General features: G+C 39.7%; 1 protein-coding gene and 1 long non-coding RNA gene across 3 annotated transcripts in view; one reads left to right on the plus strand and one right to left on the minus strand.

Annotated features, from left to right (window-relative positions):
• The window catches only part of FBXL2 (F-box and leucine rich repeat protein 2), a 51,125-nt gene extending 47,714 nt beyond the window's left edge, over positions 1-3,411 (minus strand). The window contains exon 1 of the mRNA XM_090142388.1: positions 3,112-3,411. Within this exon, the coding sequence (XP_089998514.1) occupies positions 3,112-3,171 (60 nt within the window). The 5' untranslated portion in view covers positions 3,172-3,411. The remainder of the gene's footprint in view (positions 1-3,111) is intronic.
• Positions 3,412-11,548: 8,137 nt separating this feature from the next.
• Positions 11,549-21,643, plus strand: LOC149917410 (uncharacterized). Of its 2 annotated transcripts, none has more exons than XR_016467664.1 (4): positions 11,549-11,638; positions 12,517-12,600; positions 14,516-14,589; positions 21,024-21,643. It is a non-coding gene; the product is annotated as an uncharacterized LOC149917410 (long non-coding RNA). The 2 variants fall into 2 exon arrangements; XR_016467663.1 differs by lacking the exon at positions 21,024-21,643 and adding an exon at positions 17,973-18,058.
• Positions 21,644-23,277: the final 1,634 nt, after the last annotated feature.

Genomic DNA, 23,277 nt, shown 5'->3' on the forward strand with positions numbered 1-23,277 from the left:
CCCCAGAGTATGAACCAGAAAATAAAAATGACACAAGATGTGTTGCTACTGCACACATCATATATATAATGTGTAATTAATACGAGTTTTCAGTTGCAAGAGACAAAATTACATACATCTCCAGGATTGTGTGGCAACTACAACTGACTGGGATATAGCATTAGAGTAGCATTTCCAAAACACTTTAAACTGCTAAAGGGAAGGAAGGCAATTGAGCTTTAGAGGAGAAGCTGGATGTTCACTTAGTTGCTACTATTTGCCAAAACTTACAGCTCTTGAGTTTCTTTGGAAATAAACAACCTTGATAGTTTTGCATCAGAAGTAGATTATAGACCATTTTCAGAACTGTACACACACAGATATTATGACTGTTAACATCCAGGTAATAACTACATCAAGTCATGATTTGATAACACTGTTCCTCAGTGAAGCTTTGACCTCAATTTCAACTTCTGATGACAGAAGAGCATGACATGCTGGTAGAGTTTCACATTTATGAAGACTTGATGTCTTGTCTCCTTATTGATTTCAGTTTAGAGAACATACTCAATAACCGGTTCAAAGTAATCAAAGCAATGAAGATAGACTTACTATCTCCTAGCTGAAGAAGAGGACAGAAGAACACTAGGATAGAGTATACTGTCAATCACAGCCCATATTTTAATGTTTGATATCTTGCTGCTGCTGTTATGCACTTTCTTGTAGGCCACGCAGCAGCTTGTGGTTCTAAGTAGTCATAAATGGGCAAGTACAGAAAGGGGCACATTACCAGTTCTAGCCCTCCTCTTCCATAAATACAATAGTTTCTCCAGGGCGAAGATAACAACCCAGATGGAATCACTCAAGAGACTGAAGAGTGTTGACAGGACAGCGAAGGAGATGGGAAAATCATGCAGTTTATAGATTCTGGACTTGCTTTTCTTGAGCAGGTTAGATAATAAGTGACAAATCCCTCCTTAAGCACTGGGGACTCAGATGGAAGTAGCAAAGTAAGTTGAAAATAGCTGAGACAGGTACTTTCCTTGGACCATTCAGGTAATTTTGTAACTCTAATGAAAAATACTGAAAGTGATCCTAGGGCAGATTTCACCACAGCATCATTCACAGGGATTATGTGATCAAAACTCATTTTGCCTCAAAAATAATCCACTTGGTTCTGTGCAGTCTTGGAATAACATTACACTCAGATTTCCAGACATTCATAGCATGATGTATTCTTAGAAAAATCACTGAGAAAAACTTGATCTTCAACAAACCATCAGTAAAAAAATCTTCAAGCTCAAGAATGAGTTTAAATGTCAACAGAAATAGGCAAGTAATTTCTTGATCCTGAAAAATAAACATGGATTTGACAGAGGAGATAGGAGTGTGCTCTGAGTTCTATTCCTTAGGAAAGTAATTTGTCTTTTCTTATTATAACAGTGCATACTGACTTTGAAGTGATGAATGTAAGAACTGCATTCTGAAAAACACAAGAGATCACTGTTTGTGTTCACCTCTGAAGTTTTACAAAGAATTAAGGTTTCCCACCACATGCTATAAAGTTCAAGTGGGAAAGCTGTTTTACAGAAGCTCAGGCAGAAGATTAGACTCCAACCCTGTTATGTCCAAATCGAGTTGCTCAATATATCTTGCTCAAGGAAGATCAGAGGTTCTATCATTTTTTTGGAGTACGCTAAAACAAAAATAAATGTATGGAGTACACTGATCACCTTCCTGAAAAGGTTATTAGAAAGAATGCAAATGAGTGTTGTGAGTACTGTCTGAACTTAGCTCTAGGCTACTGTTTGAACTCAGAGTGAGAACTCTTTGATTGCACAATTTAATATGGTTTTGTCATACTTAGCATATCCCTTTCAAGTGCGTTTCTGATTCAGGAGAAATATTACCAGAACGATTAGACAAGTTGGTAATTTATAATGACATTGATGCTGTTATTCTAGCTTCTAATTGACAAAACAGCTGAAGTACTGTTAATGTATAGCCTTCTGCTGGCATTCAGATCAATACTGTCACAGTGCCAAGATTAGTACTACTTTACTCCATTAACCTAAAAATAGTTGCTATGCTTCAGTCAAAATTTGACTTCAGTTTCAACTTTCCACATCTGCTAACCCCACGTAGTCTCTAATTTTAACAAAGATTGCTAAAATAGTCTTCTATTGCAGTCTGTCAAAATAAGCAAGGAATAAGCCAATGGTCTTTCGAATTTGTAGATACACAAATATTCCCCATATTGAAATGTCTCGTGTTATCTGGTCAAAATGAATCCCTTTTTCACCTTCCTCAGAATTGAGTTAATGTAAAATATTTATGTATATTGTGAAACACCTTATCAAATATCTTATTCTTTTTGTTTCTGTACCTGCAACATGAAACAAAACTGTTTTTATTAAACTAGCTTTCCAGGTATTCCACATCACAGAAGCCCTGTAGCGCGCGTGATGGAAAACCAATGCAGAGAGGGACATTATCAAGTTGCATTGCAATCATCTCACCAACACCGTAGCCACACTCACAGGCATTGCTATTCCTTGTAGCAACAGATATTTCCTACATCCTCTGCCGATCCAATCTGTCTACTCTAAAAGCACAATGCTACAGAGAGGTGCGCTGCAAGTGCTGGCTGCCCATATTATCATTCCTCCTCACGTTTCGCCTCTCAAGGTTGTTTTGCTCAGGTTCAAAATACATTGGGAAGGCACAGAAGGGAAGGCGTGGAAGAGACAGAAGGAGCGTTATTTGTGCAAGCATAATAGAAAAATTCAACTTACACTGCCACAGAGGGGCATCCCGCTTCCCTCCGTGGGGCTTGGCGCTCCACCCCAAACAGGACACCCACAATCACATAAAACCAACCTTCCGCCTTGAAACACCGCATTGCCCCACGCATGAAAGCCTGGCAGCCTTCCCCGCGCGCAACCACCGCCGCAAAGCGATCGGGCAGCAGACACCGAAGTCGAACCCGGTGCCGGCCGCTCTCCCCAGCCCGGCAGGCCGCTCTCGGCTCCCCGCCACCTGCTGCACGCAGCTCCCGCCTCGCCCCGCACAGAGGCACTCCGCCGCCTCCGCACGGCGACGCAGCCGACCCCACGCCCACCGCATACGCACCGCGGCTCTGTTGTGGTTATAAATCCACCTGCGCATACGCATCGACCCACCGCCACGCATGTTTATGTGCACGACGACCCGCGGCCGCTCGGCGCGCACGGCGGACCGCACGCGTCTGTGCAGCGCAGCGCGCACACGGCCGCGGCCACACCCAGCGCGTACACGCCTGTGGAAGTGCCCGCACACAGCGCTGCTCCTCTCTCACACGCACACATACACACACACAGCACCGCCAGCCCACGCCGCACACACGCACGCAGCCCGCCACGCCCTGGCAGCCCCGCACCGCCCTGTCGCGCCGCCGCTCCCCGCCCTGGGCCCCGTAGCGGCCGGGCCGAGCCTCTGAGACACCGCGTGCCGCTCCGGGGCCGAGAGCCTTGCGGCGGGCTCACCATGGCAGAGGCGCGGCGGCGAGGCCGGTTGTCCTGGCGACGCGGAGCCCCGAGGACGGCGCCAGGTGCAAGGGCTGCGCGCGCGCACCGCCGCCGCTGCCTCCGCCGGAGCCGGGGCGGGGCCGCCGCCGAACCCACGTGACCGGCACCGCCCCTGCGCGGTGGGGCCTCGCGCCGCACCGCCTCCCCCCCCCCCCCCGCCTCCTCCCTCCCGGCTTGGCGGCTCCTCCCTCCCGCCCCAGGTGGCCGCCTCAGGGGACGGCGAGATGGCGGCCGTGGGTGGGCCTGTCCTCAGCCGGTCTCGAGTCTTCGCACGGGCTCTCCCGCGGCTCCAGCGCTACTCCGTCCCTTCCCGAGCTGTGGTGTCCCAGCACTGGGCTGCTCCTCCAGCCTCAGATTGGGATCTGCAGCTCTCCTACCAGCGAGCCGAGCGCTTTAAAGTAACGCGCGCTGTGTGGAGGCAGCACAAAACCACGCTCAGAGCCAAGGGCAGTATTGTCAGTAGCGCCTACAGGTTACGTCTGTTCAGCAGCCACAATACCGCATACAACACAGAGAAGACAGATAGGCTCTGCTCCTCAGTTTTGCCTACCCCAGCAGGCGCTGCTTTCTGTTGGTGCGACCTCCAGGCTTCCAAAAGACAGAAGCTGCCATTGTAGAAAAACACAAATTTGCTGTTTGGAACGAGCTGCCTTCATTCCTTGAAGAAATGAAACGTTCTGGTTTGTTTAACAACAAAATATGTTTTTTTAGGAAAGTGCCCTTTCTCAGAACCCAGAGGGAAATAGTTGGTGTGCACACACACCGTTTGTTGGCACTTCTCTGGACCTACTGTCTCACCCTCCAGATTTCAGAGAATAACCTGGTTCATACGTACAGCTGATCTGGTTTGTATAGCAGGGAAGAAAGCCTCAGAAATGTGAAATATGTATAAACAATTCGGACACGTTCAGCTGAATTGCAGGAGGCCTAGGCTAGCAGTTTCTGAATCCTACTGCTTCACATTAAAAAAAAAAAATTAAAAAAATGATTGTCATGTGATTTTTAGTTCAGTGTGAATTTCTGGACTCTCATAAAAATAGTGATAGATTTTCCTATCACTACCATAAAAAGAAAGCAATTTAAGGAGCCAGAATCAGAGTTGCAGCAACCAGAAGAAAAAGATCGTATTTTACAAAAACAAGAGACCTTGCAGAATAATAGCTGCATTTGTTTCAGTGGAGTTCTGAGTAACTGGCCCAATAGGGATCTCTTTGAAGCAAGATGAGAGACAAATGTGGAGCAGGCTTTCCATGGCCCAACATCAGTTCTTATTTGATCAAAAACTCTGGGAAGGAATGGAACATTACAGAATAGATTTGAACCAATATTTTATGTATTAAAAGGTTGTAGGAGAGAAAAATCCTTGTTTCTTCCCTCAAGAAAGAAAAGGCAGTTATGTATTTGCCACCTGTCAATGTGCGTAGGATTTGAGAGACTGAAAACTTTTATCTTTGGATCCAGACCAACTAATGATGGTATAGTGCTGCACCTACTGACTTTCTGGACTGTTTTTTTCCTTTTGAACTGCATTGTGATATAACTTGAAAATTCAATCCAAGAAAAGCTTACTCAGAAAAACCCAACCCTTTAGATAGGCTTCAATTCTGACAGACAAGCAATTAGTTGGGAAGGAGACTTCAGAAATGTGCATGCATCTTGGTCTGTCTTCTCCATTTGCCATCTGTGGAATGTGTCAGCATCCCCATTTGAAGTGCAAAGAGAATATATCCACACTTAGTGTCTTGTTTTCAACCGATGCACTGCAGTGCTGTTGATAGAAAGGATTTCATTTGAAAATTTTCATCCAACTCGAATTTTATCATTTTTTTAAATGATCAGGTTTTTAGCTAATGACTTACACTGGTCATTCTAGAATGTCTGGTTAACTAAGCTATTATTGATGTATTTTACTTTCTTAAGATACGAAACTGTATTCAGCAGCTCAGCTTTAACTTGGCTGCCTTAAGTTCCTCCTAATCGTTTTGACTCTCATTAAATGCTGACCCAGTTCCCTTCTTACTTGCTTTTTTTTTTTTTTTTAAACCAAACTTAAAATAAGTGAAAAATGATTTAAGTACTTGCCATGGAAAATGAACAAATGTCAACTATAAGAGGGTGGGTTAGTTTGCAGAGAGTGTAAGTGTTTAAAGCAGAGGGGGTTGATTCTGGAGGTCTTGCTCTTCCTAAACAACAGCTTTGGGGCCTCTATGCTGTTAGATTCTGCAGCCCAGAAGCGACTTTCAGATTCTAGAAAATCTTTGCAACAGTCTTTTAGTAGCCCAGCATTGCAGACTGAGCTTTATTTCTGGATTCTTGCCATTTCATTCATTCTTTCCCCAACTTCAGTCCCTAACCACTGAAGATTTCTGCAATCATATTGTTTCCCAACCTTGCCAGGCTACACTTACTGAGTGTTTGGAATGCAAGAGAAAACTTGCCATGCAGTAGTTTCTTCTATACTGGTCGTTTGATTGCCTTCGAGTCTAGAACTGGTTTGGTATTCTTAGCAGTGGGCTCAATCTTATAAATTTGCATAGAATTTTTTTCCAGGAATTTGCCTCACTAGCTGTAGGATCTTGGTTTGAAGCAAAGTAATTACTTGTCTTGTCTTACTTTTCCTTCTGTTTTTCCTATGTCCTTTTATGCAAGTCAAATGAGAGTAGGTCCTAGAGATCAGGCACCACAAATTAAGGATGCAGCAGTTCCTGCCTATTTATTACAACTCCTACTTCCACAGCACACCCAAGGCTAGTAGAGCTTACTTGATGGTGCATCAAGCAAATTTGTGCTGAGACTGTTGAAGAGCTCACTTAGGATCTTGTTAACACAACTCAGCCGTGAAGGGCTTTAACTATAAGTGTGAAGGAAAATGGCTGTAAGTGGTTAACTTTTGAAATTACTACAGTGGACCTGAAGCTCATCTTTTCTTCAGTTAAATGATTGCAACAAGAAGGTCCATATCTACTAATTGCCATTACAAGTAAAAATGGTTGGGGGAGATACCATGTTTCTAGGATGCTTTTCTGGTATGTTGTACATGTTCACACTGAAGCATAAATAGGTGGTGTTTTAATGTCTGACATAGCCTTTCATGTGCTGTACCATCAGGACTCACAGTGAGACTTCCCAAATTGTTTTCTTTCCCTGAGCAAAGCACCAGCACATGCCAGCTCTGTGCCGTGATTTATACTTCATGGTATTGCTGTCTTTTTAGAAGTTGTTTTTCTGCTACTAGTAGTACACTCAGTGTAGGTTGGGAATATCCTGCCCTACTCAGACAATTTGTTGGTATGCTAGCTCCTCTCAGCAAAATGTTAACAATAGTAAATCTGCTGTCAAGATCTTTCCTACTCAGGAAAGTAGAGGGAAGTGAGCAGATCTTTAGCTGAGTATACCAGAACTGACTGCCATTTGGGTAGTAGTGGTAGGATTGACTACCCACTTGGGTAGAATCAAACAAGTACCTCTATGCTTTTCTTTCCTGAGAGGGACCTGAGCAGCGCTCAGATTGTATGGAGCTGTCAATGAGGGAGAGAATTGTCAAGAAATTGGGAGCTACTCACAGTGATATCCTGAATATCTTATCAGGAGTGGCAAGTCGCTTTTACTTAAGTTCAATTTGTTTGAAGGAGTAGGTGGGTTGTATTTTTACACTATTTTATGTGTACAAAACACAAAATGAAAAGTAGAGGACTACTGAGCTGGTGATTATTTAAATAAACTTGCATACACAAATACTCAGAACTAGAGAGCGTTCTCCAAAGGTGCTGAAAGAGGTGAGCAGTATCTTTGTGAGGCCTCTATCATCTTTGTAAGATCATGGTGATCCCTGAAAACTGGAAAAAGTCACACTGAACTTCAAACCAGCAGAAAGGTCCAGGGAACCACAGACTCTCCTTAGTCCTTGCAAAACTTACAGAAGAAATCCTCATGGAAAGTGCCACGTGAGGATATGGCAAGGTGACATGAAACTTTCAGCAGATGAACTCTGACCACTGTGACTGTTTTTTAGGATGAAATGACTATGGATATGGGGGGAAGAACATTGTCAAGACATTATCTTGGCTTAAGTGCAGCCTTCTACGCAGTTTCTCATAGCATCCTGGCATAGTGACATAATGCATCCTCAACCACTTCATTCCTGGATTGTGAGGAGCAGGTAACATGCTGTCAAATTGGGCAGCCATTCAAAGGGAACTCTACAAGCTGTGGAAGTGGACTGACAGGAATCTCAGGCCATTTAGCAAAGGCAAATGGAAAGTCCTACATCTGGGATGTAGTAACATCCATGATTACACAGGCTGGAGGCTGGCTGGCTAGAAAGCAGCTCTGTAGGAGGGCACCTGGGCATTCTAGTTTACAGTGAACTGAACACGAGTGACAAGTGTACTCTGGCAGCAACAAAAATTGCAGAGAGGTTGAGGGATGTGATTGTACCATCTACAGCACTTGTGAGACTACTTTTGAAGTGCTGTAAGCAGTTTTGTGTCCTGGTTGTCAGGGAGGTGTTGACAAAATGGAGAGTCCAGTAGATGATCACTGCGTTGCCTTCCAAGAGTCCATCAGACATCATTTTCAGAGTCCATTTTCATCATTTCAAAGAAAGTGTGTGTGGCAACTTTTTTATAATGCATTCTCAGCATCTTGATCTTCTTTTATGTTCTCATTATCTCAGAAAAATTCAAAGAGTTGCTTTTAAACTCTGCTTTTAAAGCGGCAGTTAATTACTTTATACAAGCAAAAAACAAAGATTCAACCAGATATAACAGTCTTCAAACTTTACCATAATCACTCGAATAATAATGTTTGACAGTTGTTATCTGTATGTGAGACCTTGATAAGCCATGGCACCTGTCCTACAAGAGCATACTGTGGCTGATTATCTTCATTTACTGAAGTAGTTCAGCAAGCATGAAATCTGAGAGCTGCTATAGAAATTTTGCCATTTGCAAATCCAGAATTTTCCGTACGTATGCTTCTTCTAATGTGGTATATTTGAAGAATTTCAGAGCACATTTTCATTTGCCGTACAGTTTTGACAGAAGAACCTCTGTGTAGGTGCTTTTAATTTAATTTATACTTGAAGAAGTGTTGAAACGTCAATCACATTTGCCATTAGAAGATATTTGTTTGAGAAAACTAGTCTGACAAAAGTTTGGAAAGTTGATTTAGATTCCTGACAAGGACACGGAACAAAAGCTTAACTGCTGTTTCACGTATCTATCAACACTGCACAGATATAGACTAGCTTTTCATGTGGTGCAGACTGCTGGTAACTATTTGATGAGGTCTGGCTTCCCCAGTAGCCTAGTATATTTTGGCTTAGAGCTGTATTCAGAAATTGAAGTTACAATTAGAAGAATTAAAAGTAGCTGAAGTAAAATTCATGTGATTGCAAATAAAAGTAAAACTGAAGTTTGCAAGTGTGATGGTGTTTTAGTCCGAGTCAGTCTTCTATCTGTGTCATAAACACCAATGAAAGTTACTGTTTAAAATTACTTCTCATTTGTTTCATTTGTGTGAAACATATTGGGAGGACAGAAACATAGATGGAATAGGATACCCTTTACAAAGTGTGATAAAATCCTTTGTTCGCAGTCTGTGCTGCTGTGCTTCTTATTTTTTCTTTTTAATTTACAGGTATTTGGAAGCCCCACACTAGCAGATATGAATGTGAATTCTTAAATATATTTTGCAAAGATTCTTGGTTGAACTTTGCATTTTTGGAGAATGTGTGTATTTATTTGCATAAATGTACCTGCCAAAGATTTTCAGATCGGTGCAATCGAAATTATTACTAAAATTTAGTAGACATAGTTTAAGTTGAAACTGTTTGACAGCCCATTGATGAGCCCATTTTGCACTGTACATTTTATCCTGAAATTTCCTAATGATGTTAGTTTGAAAATGTGAAATAAAACCCTTTTAATGTAGTTAGTTTTTGTCCAGGTAAGCTAAAAATCATTGCATCTGTGTTGCCTCATCAGGCAGAAACTTGAATGGCGTTTGGTTGGATAAAGACAGTAGAGAATGTGAATACTAGAATTTCAAATGGGAAATGAAAATGATTGTGACCAAATGATTTGGCAGGGTGTCTGACTTCTCTGAATTTGGAATACATGCTTTTGCTTTAACACAGCAGATAGTTTATGTCTCTGCCATTTCCGTTATCGTATATTTCTGATTTATGATTTCTTAAATGTAAAAAATCTGTTTGATTGTTTGAAAAAGCAAACGTGAAATATTGGACTTTGAATAAGACTTAAATGAAGAGAGTTTCCTTCTCATCTGGCTCGCCAATAAAAAGTTAGAACACAGTAGGGAAGAAATAGCATAGATACTTATTTTATGTGTTTTTCTGATTGGTTTAGATTCATTGATCCTTTCAGAGATTAGATCTTTTCAAATTACCATTTTGAACTGGATGCACGAGGCTTTCATATTGTTTGTATTCAGTTATTTCAGTGCACAGTTTTGGATCCAGGTGATTTTTATTCATTTAAATTAGCTGCTTAGATTAGAACTGATTCCCTTTATTATAACCTGTGAGAAGTAAGGTATCCACCTGTCCCCTATTGGCCATATAAGAAACCTGAAATCCCTTAAATAAACACAGTTACCTGGATAAAATGAAGTACAAATATTAATGCTACCAGAACATCCTTTACTTTCATGGGCTTTTGAGTGGGACCTCCAAATACTGCTGCTACAGAAACTATAAGTGGGAGTTACAGATGCGATGCCCTCTCAGAAATGAAGAAGAGAATAAATCCTTTTTGAAAATTTTGATGTTCATGAACTTTTCAGAATGGTGCTTTTCTACTGAAGACCTCAGTGTACTTTTGTCATTGGCACAGTTAGTTCTCAGATTACCCAATGAGGCATTATGTTCTCAAATGCCTAGGGACAGTTTTTATTTCTGTTCTAAATCTAGGTAAATTGAAGCATAGTGAGAGCATGGCGCATGTTCAAGGACGTACAGCTGGTCAGAGGCAGTGACAGAAATAGAAACCAGGAGTTACAGAACGTGGTATGCACTTGTAGTGTGAAACATGGGTTGCTTGAATGTCCTCCCAAAATTAAATGAACATTTGCAACCTAACCTCCAGTCCTCCAGACTCCCATTACTAGGTAAAGTACTTGCTACTGTGATTTCACAAGGACTATTAATGATAGCAAGCATTGCTTCAAATAGCAAGTCTTTGCAGATGGATGCCTAAATTGCCTTCTATGGAATAAAAATCAGAACAACAACATTTTAAGAGAGGTTGAAACAACTGTTAAACCTATTACTAATAGCTGATTGGAAATACCATAACATATCCAAAAAAGTGTGCAGTAACATAGAAAAACATGCAAAATCAAAGCCAAGACCGTATTTCTAAAGAATTTCCATAATCTCTGTATTTTTATGTAGAAAATATATTTTAAATGTTGAATACATTAGATTTAAAAATAAATTTTATTTTGGCTTACAATAAATGGTGACGAAATCCTCATGACAACTCTACAGTTATCTGTTGTAATAAGCACACTAGCGAAAGGCATTAAAAGTTATGAAAGGTGAATTGTATATTTTTCAGATTGAATATGTTATTAAGACCATTTATAGGTCCACACAGAATATATTTTTGGCCTTTCATTACCAGAAAAATAAAATCAGACAAAAAAACACAAATCCATAACTTCAATTTTAATGACTGCTTTCCTTAGCACAGAACTAAATTAATCTCCACTATAATTTTACAGACATCAGTGAAATTAGTTTAAGAATTCATAATATGACTTTCACTTCTAATTTTTTTTTTCTTCTTATGATGCAGAAAACAACCAAGCCATTTCTAGAGATTTCTACACACTATCTGTAGAACTATTGTATGGGAACTGCTGAATCACAACCTCTGATTGATCACCTGAGACAAGCAATGAGTCAGCCACGGCAGCACAAGTGAAGGCGATTCACCTGTGCTGCTGGAAGGGGGTGAAGCCTGGCTGCACCTCTCCTAGACCCCATTTAAGGGCTGACTACCAGTGGGAAAGGTTTTCTTCTGGAGATCCTTCCTCTGGAGTTTTGCAGTGAGCCCAGGGTGTGGGTAAGCACTCTATCTATTCTCTTTTTGTTACTATAACCTGCTTAGCCAAGCTCTCTTGTATATTATAACATCTCTACATCATAATTATAACATCTGTACATTCATTAATTATACAACTATATATGCTTTCATGGAGGTTATCCAGTGCAATACATACTTCTTTGTATAATGATGCTGTTGTAGTTTTCTGGAGAATGTTCTCTGTGGGAATATAATCTCCAGAATTAGAACAAATACATATATAGTGTACCCTAAGTAGTGCAAGTCTTCTATGGCTAGAGAATGGGACCAATACTTCAGGTTATTTAGGGGCAATGTCCTGATTTCAAGTCCATTGGATGGTTGACATGTAGGTCAGTAGATCAAGGTGTGGTATGGCTTATAATTTCCTTGGAAGAACATGAACGTTTTATGTTCTATGCTAATGCAGTTTAAGTATACTTTGTGTATGAAGAGGTGTTCACTTGCACAGCTGCTGTCTGTTCTGTCTGCCACTGGTGCACAGAAGGCAAACACATACTCTGGGATGTTCCTAAAAAAGCCCAAATATCATCTGCCATTAAGGGAAAATGTAAGTGCAGTCCATGGACAATATGAATGTTAGGTGCCAGGTCTTGCTCTTTTGAGCAGGACTATTTTTACTGAGCTTTCCGATGTGGAGACTGAGTTGAAGCTCTCAAGTTCCACAGCTCTCTTAATATGACTGAACTGAAGTGACAGCATGCACTTTGCCATTCTTCCAGCACCTTGCTTAATGTGTGCTTGAGAGGAACTGTGAACAATGGGTCTCTGAACAGAGATGTGTTAAGGAATCCTTGATTAATGGTATTCTACTAATGCCTCTTGCTTCTTGTTTTACTTCTTTCACTCAACGTTAGCTCTCTTGTTAACATGGTCCTGGAGACTTGTGGTCCCAAGTGTCCTGCAGGTGGATGAAACAGAGGGAATTTCTTCTCAGGAAGGTAAATTAATCTAGGGCTGTATACACTGCCAGATGATCTGCGGACTTTGTGTAATGGATGCGGTAAGAAGTATGTGCCTTGTATGTGTTAGGACTACAAATAAGGTGTCTCTATATCCTTAGTAGGAATGAAAACAAGCAGGCTCCTCGCACAGTGAGACAAGTGTGAGATGGTGACTATCTTAAAAATTTCCCTCAGTGATCACTTTGGTTCAGTCATTCACTGAGGCATCTTTTAATTTTGCACTCCTGTCACACAAAGTGGGATCTGAAATTGCTGGTAAAGTCCACGTTATCACTTCTATTTGCTGACTTTACCCATCTACTTTTTTTGTACTCATGTTCTTTGCTTGTTCTTGAGCTCAATGAAAAGGATGCTTTACAGCAAGAATGACCACTCCATGCTAAAAAAAATAATACTAAAAAACAAGATGTTTGCATGATATTTGTACAGGATTAAGCCTTGGATGCATGGAATATGCTTGTTGCAATAGTTCTGTAGTAAAACTTTCTGGAGTGTAACAATGGGGAGTTGAAAGACATGAATAAGCCAAATCAACATATGTGTTTGCACTGTAGAATGGCATTTACAACAGAAAGTGGTAAACCAACCTCATCTCAAAACAAAACAATTCTCCAGGCACCATGCAGATCAGTAGAATTGGAGCCTACACTCACTATAAGCCCAGAAGAAAAACTTAGTCCAGTTTGATGGACAACATAACACTGCACTGGGGTCAATGAAGGAGGTGATGAGGGAAGTAGAGCTGGAAGAAAGTCAATATAATTAAAGATCAGAGAAAGAAGTGCAATTGCATTTACATCCAATATTAAAATCCTTCACCTACTGGAAGTGTATTTTTCAATAATATTATTTTGAAAATGGTAATTTATTTTGGTAGAATATGGGAAGAGTGACTACACACCTTTTTTTTGGCCTTAACTAGAAGTGTTATACATCGTCAGCTCAGAACTTGTACTTAACCTAGTTTGACATCAGGATGTATCACATTTCAACTCAAACCAAGTACAATCAGAAATACAGAAATACTAATATTTTCTAGTTGAATTTTGCCAATGTAATCTGACATAATTTGGGATAATAGATGAGCAGCATAGTAGCTGCTTAATGGTGCATACTTGAGCAATGTTACTTTATGAAAAAACTGTACTCATTCAGTGGAGCCACAGCTCCATGCCATGTGTTCATATTCTCTGACATACAAAAAAAAAAAGTTAATTTTCCTGTAGTTTGAAAAAATACATGGCATTTTCTTATAGATGGTTGAAACTTCTATGAGTTACACATGAATTTACTAAAATTCATGTCATTCAGGTACCTTTACACAGACAGAAAAACAATAGATGTGTCTAATCTGTGCCCAATTTGGGGATGCTTACCCATAAAGATTCTGTATGTAACATCTGTCCATGTACTGTTAAGCAAAAAGTTTTAAAATAGGAGAAATTTCTAAAGAAGGTATTGAGACCTTTGGAAAGAAGGGTGGTAGATAATTGAGTAAGTACTGATTTTGGTGTCAAACTTCTGGCCCTTTCTGCATGTTGTTAGCAAATAGGTCATTGCTTCTGTTTCAATAGCCAGAGTGCAGCTAATTCTGAAGTACAGCAGAACATCCATGTGCACAAAGATAATTTTTCAATGATCAATAAAATGAGCAGCTACTTCACACTGGCAATTATGTGGCACTCTAAGCCCAGGAAGATAAAATGTTTACTTCCCAGCACCACTATACTCTTTCAAAACCCGTATTTTCTTTCTTTCATACTTTCTAATCTCCCTAATTGTTTTTTGTTGTTCTTGTTGTTTTCTTTTGTAATAACATAGCTTACGTGCATGTAATGCTTTTCATCCAGAACAATGCCAAAGTATTATAACAGAGTCTGTATTGTTTTAGAATGAAGCTTCACAACAACTGCATTTTTCTGTATTAACACTGTTTAGAGAGAAAAGAACCCTGTGTGCAGAACGGTAAGTACGTCAAGAAGACTAGAGTGTGTATATTCACATATGAATTGTTAATTCAAGAGTGATGTAGAACCTCCAATACTGTCTGTTTGATTTTTCCTTACCATAGCTCAAGTATTTTGATGTCACGTTGTTTAAGGTTTTATGATTTGTAAAATGATCAATAGATACTTCAGGCTTCTGTAAGCCAAGGGAGAATCTGAAGGGGGAAACATAAAATATACTATAAAAAAAACTGGAAAATATAATTCCGAATTTGATCTCACTACATAAACCAAATTGAGCTCTGATTTCCATTTCACTTCTTTGAGACTTTGTTAAACATGACTGCAGCTTTTTCTGTAATGGAGGAAAAAAACCCAGATCTTTTGATTCTTGTTTTGTAAGTGTAACTACTCTTTGTTTTGCATTTAATATCCAAATTTTTTAAAAGTATTGTAGTATTTTAATAGCATATCGTATGCATTTAGGTGAAGTTTTCGTTTTAGATAAGTACTACCTATATTTTTTTCTTCATTAGTTATGAACTTACCCTTTTATAAGTCTTCTGGAATATAAACTAGCTGAACTTTTTGCAATTATGTATTATCTCTATGGGAATTCTAATCAGAATTCTATATTAATAGTCTTTCAATCTGAGGGAATTTCAGTTCTTTGATCCTAGCGTTTCAACCAATTTGAAACTAGTTTGATTTTCTGTTCCCATAATTATAGTATGAAAAATGTTCCACTGTATCTTTGGGATGGTGTGAAACTCCTCCTTTGCTTGAATCTTGAATAACACAGATTTTCATAGAAACTCTACTTTGGTAAGAGCCACTGAATTAGATGTATCTTTTCCAGAACTGTGTAAATACAAATACACAGTCCCTTTGCAGCATATAGTAAAAAATGGTACACAGAATCCCATTTCCCTTTTAAAGGATTTCTGAGCTCTAGATCTGTTTGTGCAACATCTCTAATAGTTCTTTTATGCGTCTTGTCATAAAATCATAGAATCACAGACACATAGGATCATAGAGTCGCTTAGGTTGGAAGGGGCTTCAAGAAGATCATCAAGTTCCAACTCCCCTGTCACAGGCAGGGTTACCAACTGCTAGATAGAGTATTAGATCAGATTTTCCAGGGCCCCATCCAGGCTGGCCTTAAACACCTCCGCAGATGGGATATCCCAAACCTCTCTGGGCAACTTGTTACAGCACCTCATTGCTCTCTCAGTAAAAAACTTTCCCCTGACATCTGGTCTGAATCTCCCTTCCTTTAGTTTAAAACCATTTCCCCTATCCTATCTAATCTCATAGGAAGTTGATTTCCCTCACGCTTATGAGTTGTCTTTAAATATTGGAAGCCTGCAATGGTGTCTCCACTTAGCCTTCTCTTTTCCAGGCTGAACAAACCCACTTTGCTCAGCCTATCTTCATAGGGGAGGTGCTCCAGCCCCTGGATCGTTTTCATGGTCCTCCTCTGGACCTTCTCCAAAAGCCCCACATCCTTCCTGTGCTGGGGGCCTGAGTCTTGGATGCAGTATTCCAGCTGGAGCCTCACGAGGGCAGAGTAGAGGTAGACCATCACCTCCCTTGCCCTGCTAGCCACCTCTTTTGTGATGGAACCCAGGATGCCACTAGCCTTCTGGGTTGCAAGCTCACACTGCTGGCTCATATTAAGTTTTTCGTTAATCAGGACTGCCTAAGTCCTTCTCATCAGGGCTTAGTGTCTCCCTGTGTGTCATCCTCTGCTGATACCTCTTGGTCATTATGTGACAAACATATTTCATCACCAGTCATTGAGACACATCACAGATTCAAATACTATCTTAACAGGCTTGTGACATGGAATGAATTTTCCTAGATCCAGCAAAAGCTATGGACTCCTTAATGATCGCAGTAGTCCTTCCTGATACAAATACCATGCCAGGCATTTAGCGCTGATTTTTCTTCCTCCACTAGCAGAAGTGCTCAGTGGAATAAATTTAAATTTGCTGTCATTACAAGTTCAAAACTAAGTGCCATACCTTTCTTTGCCTTGTGGTTTTGATTATTTGTTCAAAACTCTTTATGACCTTTGGAAGAATGAGAAGGTTCTCCACTGTTACACAATAGCAACCATCGCCATCATCTCACTTTGTGGTTTGCCTGGAAATTGCTAGCAGTTTAGAAAAATGTTTAAACGTTTTGTTTTAATTTAGTGCATATGTGAAATAAATTATACTATGGAATGGTGCTGTCAAATATTTATTTAATATCTTAGTACTTGAATTCACTTGCCAATCAGATAAAATTAGTTTGGAATTCTTTTACACTGACATCATTTTCCTAACTTTTAAACTCACTTTTAGACACAGAAATAACAAATGTTTTCATTGGCTTGTTGTGAATAGCAGCGATGTTTAGGAATTTTAATGTACAGTTTGGTGTTTTCATAATGTCACTAGGACTTCACGCTTCATTTTAGCTAGAGACAGCTTTGTCCTTAAACTACTTACTTTATGTATTTTCCTATTTTCTAATTCAACCTGAGTGTTAAAGTTGGCTTCTTTTAGATGATTTGCATAAAGTTTAAAAGGTGTAGGATTTCCCAAGACATTACTAAGCAGCAACAGTGGCTGCAAAGCCAAGTGTATACTGCTGGGTCAACAGGATTGGCTTTTAACAATCAAATAGAAAGCATAATTGAGAATACTGACTGGTATTTTGAGAATTGTTTCATTTTATGTGTTACTCTGCCAACATCTTTCCGTGTAATCCTGATGATTATCTCTCATAAAAACAGCATATTAAGTTATAAAGTTCATGAAAATAAGGCCTGCTCCAAAATGTGTTAAATAGGTGCACCTAGTTTTAAAATAGCTTTCCTCCTCTGTTAGTTGCTTTATGTAGGATGAGTTGTTGTGTTGTGCTCTATATATTTAGCTGAAGTTTTATGCAGAATTAGTTAGTCATGTAATAAAAGATTGTAAACAGAAGTAGCATCTTATTTGGATTCATGCAGTATTGCTAGAGTTTAGTCAAATTTCAAAAACTAAACAGAGACAAAAATGAATCACTATGGTTGTACTGAATTTCCTTGCCAAAATGTATTAAGTTTTGAAAACATAAGAGCTCTAGTAGCATTACATTCCCATAGTGTATCTACCATTTTTTCTTTGTTTTTCATGACTCAGGATTCTATCAGATTTCAGTCACAGGCTAGAAGGTAATTGAATAAGCTTTGGACAGGCAACGCTATAAGAGAGTGCAAAGATACAGGCTCACACACTTTATAGATGAACAGAACTGTATGCACTTATGTAAGAACTATAGGAGGAAGGATAATAGTCCTTCAGAAAAAGAAAACAGTGCATGAAATAATAGGAAATAATTTTCAGTCTTTTGGCTTTTGTCTCTGAGGTGGATTTTGTCCCTTAAAACACTGCCTGTGTGGCTGTGTTTCTAATGCCTGCATCGCCCGTGAGAGTCGTGCTTCATCACCAAAGCAGCCAGGTTCTCTGAAGCACTCGTGGGACCATCGCTGAAGCTTTTAGCAGTGAGTGGTAGAAACATGGGAAGGTGAAAGCTACTCTGCTACTCTGCCAAGAAAGAGAATCCCTTTGTATATGTGCCAAGAGCAGGTCTTGACGAATTGGTTTCAAACAAGGTTTCTTTCTTAAGCATTTCCATTTTTAGGAAGTGGCATCACAACAAATCTGTAATTCTAGTAGAATTCTAGAGTTATTTTACTCTTTATTGATCAAAAGCCTTAACATTGCTTTTACAAGGACTGCTGCTGTTTAACTGCACCATAACAGCTTTAAAATAGAAGTTATAATGGAAACAGCAATTAGTTATAACTGTGTGCAGTGTATCTTGGTAATATAGTCTAGTACTCCAGCTTCTGTGGGGCCATTTATATCTGTGATCATAGAGAACAGTCTGTTACAGGATTATCCAAGAACAGAGTGAGCTCAGGCTGAAGAAATCCCAAAGAGTACTTTTGTACTCAGAATTTCTCAGTCATACCAAGTATGCAGCTTTTTTTTCAAATCATGTTATGCATAACCAGACCATAGAAAATATCACTGACACCATTTACAGTGAAGAAGGCCAATAAATAAAGGCTGAGGAATCAAGGATCTGAAACTGCGGTGTGTGGATGGACTGCAAGGCTCTTTCTTGTGGTTCACTGAAAAAAAAACAAAACACATATTAAAGCTAATACATGGTAGATTAAGCTACCAGTACCGGAAGGGAATGGGGTCTGTGAGTAGATATTTTACTTATAAAGTGGTCTGCTGCCTGAAAATCTGGAGCACCATCAGAGTTCAACTAATTGAGCCAGACAGCTTGTTAGACTGTCTTGTAAAAGCTGGATGTCTGGCTAGATAGCTTTTGGCACTTTGAAGGACGGAGAGGCAGATTTATGAACTGGACAAATGAGCGCTACAGTCAGGAATTTTTCTAACAGTTTGGCTGTATCTATAAGACCCTCTGACCCCCAAAAAGATGCTGCTTCGAAAGCCAGGTTCTGCCAGTTCCTAAATGCACCATTCAGCCTAGGATTTTACTGCTGATTTTAAGCACCTTATCTTCCTGTGCAGTTCATGCAAGTGCTAGGATAAGCTTCAAGCTTTTGTCCCCGTTTATACAGCAACACAAGAGCTTCCAAATGGCAAGAAGGTTCAGGAAAGAGACAGCTGTGTCTGCACATAGCTGAGGAACAGACTGATAGCAGTGCAGAGAAAGAAGAGTGTGATGCCCTAATGGAAAGGTAAACTTGGATCAACGTTCTCCTAGCATTGCTGGAACTTTGGAAATGTTCAGCTTCCTCATATATATATATTCATAGCAGTGTGCATCTCTGCAGGACACCCTCAAAACCCTTTGTGGTGAGTTCAGTTTGCATAGGGATTGCCAAATCCCTTCCATGGCTCCCTGTCAGCAATTGGTCCTAACTCACTATGTCCTGAGCTTTAATGCTGATTAATCTCAGTATCTGTGCCACCAGCAAGGAGCCAGCAGCAGTGCTGCCAAGATTTCTGCACTTGTTTCTGTTTCTTATGTGTTGAACGTCATTCCAATTCAGATCTGTCAAACTGTCCACCGCAGAAGCTGAAACATCATGGGCAAAGGAATACACAGATTTAGAAATTCTTGGAAAAACCCCACTGCTATAATTGTAAATAACTACTTTTCTTCTTTGTATGCTATTTCCTGTATAGATTCTACGTATTCTGATTTCCAGGCTTTATATCTGAGTGAAATTGATGGCATCAAGCCTAAAAATGATTGAAAAATAAAGTAATAGTTGCATAGAGAGGAGCATGCCATGGAATTTCCAGAACAACTTGTGTTAATCTGACTGGAAATAGTGTGGTACTTACTGGGGTTACAGACACCTAGCTACACAAATAGAAGGAAACATCTGAGAACAGGGAGCACAATCCCACATGTATAATATCTTGATACTTCTGCTCCTTCTCCTAATAAAATAAAAAAAACTATGAAACTCTTGAGAGTTGCCCTTTGCAAGCCACCAATAAAGTTCTGGTCAAGTTTGGAAAGCTGCTTATTAAAGCTGAGACATTTCTCAGGCATAGTTAAGGCTATTAAAAGTAGAGGAAAACAAAGCAGAGGAAACTGACCCCCATCCCAAAATAGGAGGATGATGCTATGGCTTTGCATTTGCCCTTCTCACCTCCGAAAGTCTGAGGACAAATAATACTCACTGCCTGCCTGTGTTGTCAAAATACCACTGATTTGTATAATTAATTGGATCCTCTGATCACAAGAGGATGCACGAGGAAGCTTTAAGGTTTAGTACACCAGTCCAAGGAATGAGACAGAGCGCTGAGGCTGTTTTGGAGCCAGACTCAAAGCCCATCCTCATCCAGGACCGAAGACAAGAGGGAGCATGGCAGTCAGGAAATTCCCCTATTCTCCATTTTGCCAGTTTTCGGAATGCACACTCCTGCTTTGTTAGTTTGCAGACAGTGTGTTTTAACAGCCTGTCTTGAAAAATCCTGCACTACTACCAGGTAAAAGTAGAAAAAGAAGCAAACATATGGAGAAAGCTCAGACTGATTTCTGGCAAATACCACGTCTGATCCATGTTGCAGTATTGCCAACCTCAAGTGTTCCAAAATCATACGTGATGGGGGTGGCTTAAAAATAATCAATTTGGACTTCCTTTTTATTTGCCTTCTGACTTAAAAATAATCAATTTGAGGTTCTTTTTATTTGCCTTTGGTTTCCTAGCCTTCAGGATACACTCAGATAATATTTTCCCAAAAACCACGTGTACTAGAAAGCTACTTTCTCTTTCCAAAATAAAACTAGTATTTCTCAAGTGAAACGTCAGTCATAAGCTAAGTTGCATGTACAGAATAGCATGAGATGTACAAGAAGTTGAATAGAATTGCAACATTTCATTTTTCCCCCTACATTTTGTTTTCTTTTTTACAGTATAACTCAAGAATAGAACAACAGAGAAAGAAGAAAGCAGACAAGTTAATATAAAACGGAGAAGAGAAAACAAAGATGGAGGTAGAAATGAAGATATTAACAGTACAAGAGATTAGGAGGAGAAGGCAAAGCAAACCAACAGAAAATATCATTACATGTGTACCTATTATTTTAAAGCGTGGTGCCTGCTTTAGGGCTCTGCGATCTGTCAGGGCTTTAGACAACTATGTATCTGTAATTAGTTATTTGAAGCTATTGCAATATTTATTCAGTTATTAGCCCTGTCATAGCAAAGGGGCATGTAGGTATTTGGAGACCAGGTGTTTCAAAGCATTTAGATGCCACACACTCATGCTGTTATACATATATTTCTCTTGGAAGGGCAAAGTTACTTGAAATTCAGAGATATTCAGGAGTGTTGAGAGTGCACTCTTAAAATTGTTAGATCTGAAATCAAGCAGGGTTTCTACCCGCTTTACCATGAAGGCAGTCAAACGGAACAGGCCTCCTAGCAAGGTGGTTGAAGCCCCATGCCTGCCACTGATCAAGAGGCATTTGGACACTGTCCTCAATAATATACTTTATCTTTTGGTTATCCTTAAGGTGGTCAGGCAGTTGGACTAAATGATTTTTGAATGTCTATTCTATTCTATTCTATTCTATTCTATTCTATTCTATTCTATTCTATTCTATTCTATTCTATTCTATTCTATTCTATTCTATTTTCTTATTTACTTCTTTTTTTTTTTTTTCATTTTCTCATTTACTTTAGCAGGTATGTAAATCCACAAAGGGCTGTCAGAACCTACTTTCCATAGTCTGTGATGCCAGACTTTCATATGGCTTGAAGTAGTAGTTCAGCAAGATGACCCAAAGTTTGACTATTTCTTCAAAGTAGAAGATCGTTCTCATTTTTAGAACTTCTTTCTTTTTTACCATTCTAAATACTTTTCCCTAGTGTTTCCCTGTAGCATCCTGTAAGGGAACTGCTGAATCACGGCCTGAACCTCTGATTGACCACCTGAGGTGAGCAGTGAGTCAACCCTGGGAGCACAGGTGAAGGCAATTCAGCTGTGCTGCTGGAAGGGGTGGAGCCTGGCTGCACCTCTCCTAGAGCCATTTAAGAGCTGACTGCCAGGTGGGGAAGGGTCTCTTCTGGAGATTCACTCCACTGGAGTTTCACAAGTGAGCCCAGGGTATGGGTAAGTGTCCTATCTTTTCTGCTTTGGTGTAATAACTATGACTATGTAGCTAAGCTCTCTGGTATATCTCATAACTATAGCATCTGTACATTCATTGATTGTACGCATCCTATCTCTTTCACTTGAAGTAGAGTTGTCTTTTCATTGCTCCCTTTCTTTTTCTCTTATTAGACTTTTTTATGTTTCTTCCTCTGCCTCAAAATTCTGAGATGTGTCCTACTTAATGCGCATTGAAGTGTCTCCTATCTCAGTGTAAATATGTCATTTAATTTGAAAATTTTATGGCTATAACATAGTCTCTTTGTATCCATTTACTCCTTAAATCTTGGGAGATAGTTGTATCATATTCAGTCTCCATTTGGCTACTTCGTGTATGCCATCTCCCTATGGAACTAAAAGCAATTACACTGTTCAGGAGGCTGGATTTGCCTTGGCTGAGTTTGCTGAGTCATTTATTCTAGGGTAAATATCAGGAATTATTTTTTTCCAGATTTCAAAGCAAAGCCTATATTAAAGGAAGATTCCTCATACAGTCTACCTGGATAGAACTATTTGCACTGAGGGCTGAATACAAAAGCATTGAAGTCCAAACACAACCATAGAAGCAGTTACTTGGATGGGGAGCTAGGATTGCTCTTGCAGTACCACTCTGACTACTAAAAGAAGTATGAAATACTAACAAAATAAACAACTCTCTTGCATTCAGAGACACAGAACATTTGCACGTGCATTCATATGCAAAGCTGTCATGCAGTCATTTCTCCTACCCTAAGACTGCTCATCTTAGTAGTAAGTATTGGTTGTGTTCCAAATACTGGCTTACCATCTGGGCCAGAAAAAATACCAAGGATAACATACAGACTTTGAATGAGACCAAAAGAGATTTTTCAGATAGAGAAAAGAGGGTTTGATAAGTACACTATGAACACAGACTAAACCAGAAGGAACAGGTCTTATTTTAAGCCCTATCCATTGATCAATAATTCATGGCTATTATAAAATTGGTTTTAGTAGCTTGGTCAGCGGTGTCTCAGCTACTGAAATTATGTAAT

Source organism: Phasianus colchicus, chromosome 6, assembly GCF_987193195.1.
Source record: "Phasianus colchicus chromosome 6, bPhaCol1.hap1.1, whole genome shotgun sequence".
NCBI lineage: Eukaryota > Metazoa > Chordata > Aves > Galliformes > Phasianidae > Phasianus > Phasianus colchicus.